Raw genomic sequence first — 9,299 nt, 5'->3', positions numbered from 1 at the left:
CTCACAACAAAATTTGAAAATTTGAAAATGAATGAAAATGAAACCCTCACTGAATTTTATGAGAAATTGTCAGATATTGCTAACGAATTTTTTGCTCTTGGTGAAAAACTTGAAGAAAATGTTTTGGTTCGAAAAATTGTTAGAGTTCTCCCTGACAGGTTTCAGACAAAGCTAACTGCAATTGAAGAAGCAAAAGATCTGGACAAAATGAAAGTAGAGGAACTGATGGGTTCACTTCGAACTTTTGAGCTAAACCAAAAAATTAGACAAAAAGGTAAGACAGAGGAAATCAAGGAAAAATCTATTGCCTTGAAATCCTCTAAAGAAAAGAAGGAAAGTTCGGATGATGAGGATGATGAGATGGCTCTGTTGACAAAAAATTTCCAAAAATACATAAAGAAATTGGGAAACAAAAAGGCCATATCCAAAAACCCAAAAGGTAATTTTTCTAAACCCTTTGAGACTAATAAAAAGGGTATTCAGTGCAGGGAATGTGAAGGATTTGGACATATTCAATCTGAGTGTGCAAATACCTTAAAGAAAAAGAAAGTCATGACAGCCACATGGAGTGATCAAGACTCTGAACAGAGTGATGAGGAGGAAAATAGTGTTGCCTTAACCTCTGTTCACAAAGGTATTGTTTTCAATTACAAGGATGCATTATGCCTTAATAATTCTGTTCAGAACAATGAGAATTCAGATAGTGATTCTAATGATTCTGATTTAGATGAGGAGTCATTTCAAGAGTCTTATAAAATAATGTATGATCAATGGCTGAAAGTTTGTTCTGAGAATCGTCTAATGGCTGGCAATAATAAAAATTTTGTTAAAAAAATTGAAAATCTTGAGATGATTATTGCCTCCAAAAATGATGAAATTGTTTCTTTGAATAAAGAAATTGAGTTTTTGCAAAAAGGTGTCAAAATGCTTAATCCTAGATCTGGAATTTTGGATGATATTCTTTCTGTAGGAAAAAAGGTTGGTGACTACAGTGGATTAGGATCTAATGGATCTGAGTCCTCAAGAAAAACGGTTTTTGTAAAATCTATGAATTATCCGTCTGTTGGGTCAACTAACCGTGTTGCAGGTTCAAGTCACGATGCTGAAAGGACAGAGTTGTCATCTGTTGCAACAGATCTTCAACTGAGAAAATTTCTCCAAAAAGAAACATTGAACATTTTGTTCCAGTTTGTCATTTTTGTGGGATGAAAGGTCACATAAGACCTAAGTGTTTTTCTCTGTTAAACTTGTTCAAATTTTTTTTTGAAAAACACTTTGGTGGTATGAATCAATTCTTGACCAAAAGAAATTCAAAATAAAAAACAGTATGGGTCAAGAAAGTTAACTCTGTTTGCTTGGCTACTTTTACCTGTCACAAAATGCATGCATCTAGTTCATGGTACTTTGATAGCGGTTGTTCGAGACATATGACAGGTAATGCCAACATACTTACCAACTTCAAATCCTTGAAGTGTGGAGTAGTAACTTTTGGGGATGGAATGACAGGAAATATTTTGGGTAAAGGTACTCTAAACATTGAAGGGTTACCGAAACTAAAAAATGTGCTTCTTGTTGATGGGCTGAAAGCCAACTTAATTAGCATAAGTCAAATTTGTGACCAAGGTTTTTGTGTTAATTTTTCACATGATGAGTGTAATGTTTTAAATCAAAATGGTGATATTATTCTCAAAGGCTCTCGTTCTTTGGATAATTGCTACACTCTCACACAAAAATTCACATGTCATGCATCTTCATCAAGCGTTAATACTACTGACTTGTGGCATGAAAAACTTGGTCATATAAATTTCAAAAACCTGAAAAAGATTGCTAATGCAGGTCTCATCCGTGGTATACCCAAGTTGGGTAAAGAATCACTTGGTAAGTGTGAATCATGCCAATTGGGAAAACAGTTAAAAATTTCCCATAAAGCATTGTCTGATGTTAATACTTCAAATGTGTTAGAATTATTGCATATGGATCTCATGGGTCCTATTCAAGTTGAAAGTATTAATGGCAAGAGATACATTTTTGTTTGTGTGGATGATTTTTCTAGATTTACTTGGGTAGATTTTTTAAGAGAGAAATCAGATACTTTTGAAGCCTTTCAAACTCTATGTACAAGATTGAGAGTTGAAAAAAATTGTAACATTCCAAAAATTGTTCGAATAAGGAGTGATCATGGTAAGGAGTTCGAAAATTCTGTTTATGATGATTATTGTAAAACATTTGGAATTTTGCATGAATTTTCTGCTCCCAAAACCCCTGAACAAAATGGGGTAGTGGAACGGAAAAATCGTACCTTGCAGGAAATGGCCAGAGTTATGCTTAACAGCAAAAAACTCACAAAGAAATTGTGGGCAGAAGCTATTAATACAGCTTGTTACACAATTAATCGTGTTTTTCTGCGCCCAGGTACAAACAAAAGTCCTTATGAAATCAGGAAAGGTAGAAAACCCAATGTTAACTACTTTCATGTTTTTGGGTGTCTATGCTATATTCTTAGAGATCGTGAGAATCTAGGCAAATTTGATGCTAAGAGTGATATGGGAGTTTTTCTTGGTTATTCCACTAATAGTAGGGCGTATCGTGTCTATAATATGAGAACCCAAACTATTATGGAATCAGCTAATGTGGTTGTAGATGATTTTAAAGATTTTTCTAAGTACTCCCATGAGGAGGAAATTGACAGGCTCATAAGTGTGGCGGATCCAAAAGCACAGCTTTCGGAGGGGACAACTGCCACTGCTGACGTATCAAATGACAAGTCTGTCGAAACAACAACTGGGCAAACAGAGAAGGAAAATCCAGTTACTTCCTCTGACTCTGTTCAAAAAGAACCATCAACCAGAGTAAAAAAGAATCACCCTTCTGACCTTATTCTGGGAAATCTTGAGGAGAGTATGGTCACTCGAAAGAGGTATGTAAATTTGGTTCAATTTGTTTGTTTTACCTCCACTTTGGAACCTAAAAATGTGAAGGAGGCCTTAAATGATGAATCATGGATCAATGCTATGCAAGAAGAGTTAGATCAATTCACAAGGAATGAGGTATGGATTCTTGTCCCTAGACCGAGTCATACCAATGTTATAGGTACAAAGTGGATATTTAAAAACAAAACTGATGAATTTGGGACCATAATAAGAAATAAAGCTAGATTAGTTGCACAGGGGTACACTCAAGTTGAAGGAATTGATTTTGATGAGACATTTGCCCCTGTTGCAAGACTTGAATCCATAAGATTATTACTAGCTATTTCTTGTGTTCTTGGTTTTAAATTGTTCCAAATGGATGTAAAATCCGCATTTCTAAATGGTTTTTTGAATGAGGAAGCTTATGTGGAACAGCCCAAAGGGTTTGAGGATCCTTACAATCCTAATCATGTTTTTAAATTGCAAAAAGCTTTGTATGGGCTGAAACAAGCTCCACGGGCTTGGTATGAGAGACTAACTCAGTTTTTGGTCTCAAAGGGATACAAGAGAGGGGGAGTAGACAAAACACTGTTTATCAAAAATGTTGATGAAAATATTATGATAGCTCAAATCTATGTTGATGATATAGTGTTCGGTTCTACTAATGATTCTTTAGTGCAGGAATTTGTGAAACAAATGCAGGAAGAGTTCGAGATGAGCATGGTAGGAGAACTCAATTTCTTCCTAGGACTTCAAGTGAAGCAGTCTGATGAAGGAATTTTCATTTCACAAAGCAAGTATGCAAGAAGTCTTGTGAAAAGATTTGGACTCGATGCATCTAAACCTGCTAAAACTCCCATGGGTACCACGGTCAAATTGTCTAAAGATGAAAATGGGAAGAAAGTTTATCCAACTCTTTACAGGAGTATGATTGGGAGTCTCCTTTACTTAACTGCAAGTCGCCCTGACATAAGTTACAGTGTTGGAGTGTGTGCTCGTTTCCAAGGGAACCCCATGGAGTCTCATGTGACTGCTGTAAAAAGAATTATTCGTTACATCAATAATACTCTTGATTTAGGCATTTGGTACTCCAAAGAAACAAATTCTAACCTTGTGTGTTATAGTGATGCAGATTGGGCAGGAAACACTGATGATCGAAAAAGCACAAGTGGTGGTTGTTTTTACTTAGGAAACAATTTGGTCTCCTGGCATAGTAAAAAACAAAATTCCATCTCCTTGTCAACAGCCGAAGCTGAGTACATTGCTGCTGGAAGCTATTGTACTCAACTTTTGTGGATGAAACAAATGTTGGCAGACTATGGGTTTGATGTTAAAACGTTAACCATTTTTTGTGATAATACAAGTGCTATTAATATCTCCAAAAATCCTGTTCAACACTCTCGCACCAAACATATTGACATTCGTCATCATTTTATTAGGGAACTTGTTGAAAACAAAACATTGATTTTAGAATATGTTGAGACTAACAAACAAATTGCAGATATCTTTACTAAAGCCTTAGACACTGTCAGATTTGATTCCCTCAGGAAGTCCTTGGGGGTTTGTTTTATTTTAAATTGCCAATAAATTGATTATCTTGCCTTGCATATGTGTTTTTGTAAATCTCTTGTCCTGATTGGAAGAAATTTGATGAGCATATTTTTTATTTTAGAGAATGATCGTTATAAGTCCTATACTTTGTTGGAATACAAAACCATATTTGAAAAATTATAGATCATCCAATTTATATTTGATCGAATCATTATCTTTGTATGAGCATTCCTTAATCCAGTTTCTTTTCAGGCTCCATTTTGGAAAAGAGCTACCTATACTGATGTGTGAAAGCCGACACTGAGTAAGTTGGTACCAGGTAATTAGCAATTATATTGGAGGATACTCTACCAGCATAAAGGGCTACCATCAGTATAAGAGTTATAGCCTCCATTATGGTTACAATTGGAAAAAGGCTAAAAATCGCCAAATATGGGCAATGACCCTAGCTTTAAAAGGCCAAAAAGAAACGCCAAATTGCTTACACTTGCACACACATATGCCTGTTCTAGACTGTGTAAGATGGCTGTAAGACTCATACATATAATGAATTGACTCAAATATGTTTTGTGTATGGTATGTTTTTCGAATTATGGTCTCTTAGTATTTGAAGTATAACTCATTTCTCTAATTTGTGAAAAATATGGTTATCTTGTTTCTTCTGAACAGGACTTGGGATTTACATGGACACATATGGTAAGGCATTTTACACTTTATTTTCGGCAATTTTGTAATAAAAAAATAATAAAAGTTTGAAAAAGAAAAATCTGTTATCTACCGTATATTTTAAAAAAAAAGGGCTTGGAAAAATTAATTTATGCAATTTAATTGGTTTATCTCAATATATTCTAAAAATATTCAAAAGTTTCCATTTTGAGGTGTGACAGAATTTGTTTTAAAAAAGGGAGATATTTTTTGGCATTTATCACTAAAAATCCGGTTACCCATTTTTGGTTACCCAATCTTGAACTTGCCTCATTTGTGTTTCGAATACTTTATATATTCGGAGTCCCTTGGTTGTTTTTTGATCAGTGTTTTCTTGTTAAATCTCTCTCTTATAACCGAAGTGTTTAGGGTTTCTTTCTGTGTGTGTTTCACTTAGCAGTCATGAAGACTCGAGGCCGTGGTTCATCTTCCAAGTCCGTGAAGTCTCAGCAGGAGACACTTCCTGAATCTGTTCCCACTGCCACTCCTTCGGTCCCAGCATCAATTCCTGCTGTCTCTCCTACTCCAGGCCGTCGTTCTAAAACCACAGCAAGAAAGAAGGTTCTTGCTCTTTCGGGTCCTATCAGTTCATCTGTTCTTGGTGCTTCTAGCAAGGGAGTTACGTTCCCAAATTTGGATGCTGAGCAAATTCCTGCCTCGGCGGTTTCACTCGCCTCTCCCGAAGATCAATTAAAAGTCAAACCGGCCTTAGCAACTAGTCAGTCCAAATCAATTTCTACTGAAGATGTGTCTGCTTCATCTGATCATAACTCTGAATCCTCACTATCTCCTGATGTGTTGACACCCAAGGCAAAGGGCAAACGTAAGTCCAAAGGTGTTGGGTCGAAGAAAGGGAAAAAGGCCAAAGTGACTAAATCTAAAGGTACCAGCTCCATCTCTGATTCATCTCCTTTATCTCGTTTTAAATTAAAGGCCAAAATCAATCCTCCCCCATGCACCTCATCGGAGGATGTCTCTCCCGAGACGGAAGACTCTCAGCCTGAGTTGGACCCTTCCTTGACCGAGCCCAATCCTGAAGTTCCTCTTGATAATTTGGCTGAGGAGACTGACTCTGAAGAAGACCCATCTGAAGCCTCTCCTGTTGCATCGGACCCAAAAGGCACAACTCCATTGGCATTTCCTGAATTGTCGTCCAAACTTGCTAAGCAAAAAGGTACTCCTGCCCGTACCTCAGGTTCTTTCAAAGCCCACTCTATTACATTCTGTTTTAATGATAATGAGAAGAACATGCAATTCTATGATCATCGCCATTTTATTAGTGAGCGAAATTTCCTTTTTGCTCCTCATCTTGTTTTTGGGGTATTGCTTACTTTAGAAGAAAGAGGTTGGTTGTGATCCTTGTCTGGGTTTGATGGGTTTGTGCCTCGGGTTGTTAAAGAATTTTATGCAAACTTGAATGATGAACTATTAGACCAATCTTCTTTCATGTTCCATAAAGTTTATGTTAGGGGTCATTGGTATAATTTTAGCCCGTCCGAAATTGCTAAGGCTCTCAATCTCGTCCCTGTGGAGATTGATGATTCTCTTGAGTTTGCAAAGGATCAAGTTTTGTCTGAACTGGTTGGTCAGGCTATGGTGTGGGAACCAAGCACCTCTCTTCGTGTCACCGATCTCACTCATTTCTATGGTGCTCTTTTCAAGTTTGCTATGTTTAATTGGATGCCTACCACACATTCCTCCACCATCACTCATGATATGGCCTTCCTGTTGTTCAAAATTGGTACTGGAGTCGCCATAGATCTTGGAGCTGTTATTTTTGACCAAATCATGTCTCTAAGTGGTGCCAAACGTAAGGGGCAACACTTGATGTTTCCACAGGTCATTTACAAACTTTTGGACTCTCAACGTCCTTTGAAGAAGTCACATGAGACCTTGACTTCTCCTTTGGTTGGTCCCACCTATACTGTCAAAGATGATCATGCTCCGTCCACAGCTCGCAAATTCAAAGGAATTAATCTGGCCAGTCCTGCTTCTGGAAATGTTGTGACTGACACTCCTGCTGTCCCGATTGATCTTGGTGCTGTCCAGACAGGAATTACCAGTCTTTCTGTCCGGTTTTCTCTCATGGAGGAGACTCAGCGCCAAATTCTTGCTTCATTGGCCTCTCTCAATGCATCCAGCTCTCCTGCCCCATGATGATCTCAGTACCTTTGATCTATTTTCCTATTGTTAGTTGTAAAAGAACGCTTTCTGTGTCTTTCTTTTGGTTTCATTTCTTTTCGTTTCTATGTTTCTTTGGCATTTTTTTCAGACAATGAGGGGGAGAGAGTGACTCTATTTTTGGTATTTTGTTCACCTGCTGGTTATTATTGGTTTCTTTCGTTAACTGTGCTTTGGTTATCTTACGCAGGGGGAGTCATTTTTGTTTATTTTGTGACTCTTATGGTTTTAAGCACTTACTTGTGTTTTGCAGGGATCTTTTAAAAAATAGATATTCCTTGTCTATAAAATTGCCAAAGGGGGAGATTGTAAATCCTATAATTGGCATTTTTATAGAAATATCTTTTTTATAAAAAGAGAGAAAATGGTTGATTGAATTGTTTCCTTTTATTATAATTTTCGGAAATATTTGTTTTCCTTTTATTATAATTTTCGGAAATATTTTGTTTTTCCTTTCTTATATTTTTCGGATTTAATTGGAAAATATTTGGTTTCCTTTATTTTAATTTTCGGAATCTCTCTTTCCTTTTGTGTAATGGTTGGTCAATAATATGCTTCCTTATTTAGCATATATTGTCTCTTTTTGGTTATAAAGGAAACAAAGGTTATTGCAAATATTCTGTACTTACCCAAAGTTATTATTGGATTATTTGCTGATGTATTTTCGTGCAGCTCAAGGATTACAATCAGGAAACTAGTTTTTAATATCATTAATTATTGTTTCCTTTTTGAGCTTGTTTTGATCCGACACAGGTCTGAGCTGTCCCCTCCGATATCGCATCTGTCGGATCAGAATCTTCTAAATAAGGCAACTCTTTGACAATCAAGAATATCTTCTGCGATTCTTGCCTTTATTAGAAGAATTCTTTTTCTGCCTTTGTGAGCACGAAAAAGACTCTATAAATAGGGCTCTAAAGGCAGTGAGAAAGATGAACTCTTTGGTGCATCATTCGTGAGCTTTATTGTAATATTTGAGAGTTCTTATTTATATTCAAGATCATAAGTTTTCAAGTGATCTTGTTGAATTATGTGTGTTTAGTTATAAGTGGTGAGCTTATACCATGTTCATGAGTGAATACACATTGTAATTTGAGCACAGCGTTTGTAGTCTTCGGGAGAAGATCTTTTACAAGCCTTGCGTCGGGAGGATGCAAGCACTCGCTGACCATTGAAGGGAGTTCAAGTGGTTGAGCGTTTCAATCAAAATCAGATTAGTGAAGAGAAGTACAACAAGTTGCGGCAAATCTCAAGAGGGAGTCTTGTTTTGTTTAAGTCAATGTTTTTGTACTTGTGATTCTTTATTAATTGGTTTTATTCTCTGGGCGTGGCCCCAAGGATTAGGTTATCCGAAAGGATTTCTGAACCTTGTAAAAATTCGCTGTGTTCTTTATTGTTTTGCACTGTCTTTTTATTGTGTTCAGTTTCTGTCGTGACAAGTTTGGTTTCTGTCCCGACAGAACTGTAATCTGTGTAAACAGTTAATTACCATTCCGCACTTTAATTAATTTACTTGGTTTAATTAATTTGGTAATTACTAAAAACGGAATTTTAAAGTCATTGTTTCAAATAGGTTTAGATTCAACAACGTGGACAAGTGCTTATACTCTAAGACTTGTGATGACTATGTCATATTGGTGTGTATTTATGTAGATAATATGTTGATTTTGAGTAATGACATGAGATGAATAATAGAAACAAAGAGATTTCTAACTTCTAACTTTAAGATGAAGGACCTTGGAGAGGTTTATACTGTAGATATTGGTTAATGTAGAAAATTTATTGTGTGTTGTTTGAATTTTTTACTTGGTATTGATAGATGGTTAGGTAAGCTTTTAATTTTACTTAGTGGTTGGCATATTAATTTTATTTTTGTTAATAATCAATTGTTGACAATTATAAAGCTAAAAGTACTAGTAGACTATTCCCATAAGAATGATTACGTTAACAAATTTA

At 36.2% G+C, this 9,299-nt stretch overlaps 1 protein-coding gene across 1 annotated transcript; it reads left to right on the top strand.

Moving 5' to 3' along the window:
* Positions 1-5,567: 5,567 nt before the first annotated feature.
* On the top strand, positions 5,568-7,322 carry LOC133824128 (uncharacterized). The gene is made up of 4 exons (XM_062256999.1): positions 5,568-6,048; positions 6,205-6,510; positions 6,598-6,975; positions 7,099-7,322. Exons 1-4 carry the CDS (start codon positions 5,568-5,570, stop codon positions 7,320-7,322), a joined length of 1,389 nt encoding a protein of 462 aa, XP_062112983.1.
* The last annotated feature ends 1,977 nt before the right edge of the window (positions 7,323-9,299 follow it).

Source organism: Humulus lupulus, chromosome 3 (assembly GCF_963169125.1).
Source record: "Humulus lupulus chromosome 3, drHumLupu1.1, whole genome shotgun sequence".
NCBI classification, from domain to species: Eukaryota; Viridiplantae; Streptophyta; class Magnoliopsida; order Rosales; family Cannabaceae; genus Humulus; species Humulus lupulus.
This window is presented reverse-complemented; position numbering and strand designations above follow the sequence as displayed.

Bases quoted from the DNA above. Each gene is read 5' to 3' on its own strand.
- LOC133824128 (XM_062256999.1), top strand. From the start codon at position 5,568: ATGAAGACTCGAGGCCGTGGTTCATCTTCCAAGTCCGTGAAGTCTCAG. The intron at 6,049-6,204 runs GTACCAGCTCCA...CCAATCCTGAAG, and splicing joins CAAAGTGACTAAATCTAAAG to TTCCTCTTGATAATTTGGCT. The intron at 6,511-6,597 runs GTTGGTTGTGAT...ATGAACTATTAG, and splicing joins GCTTACTTTAGAAGAAAGAG to ACCAATCTTCTTTCATGTTC.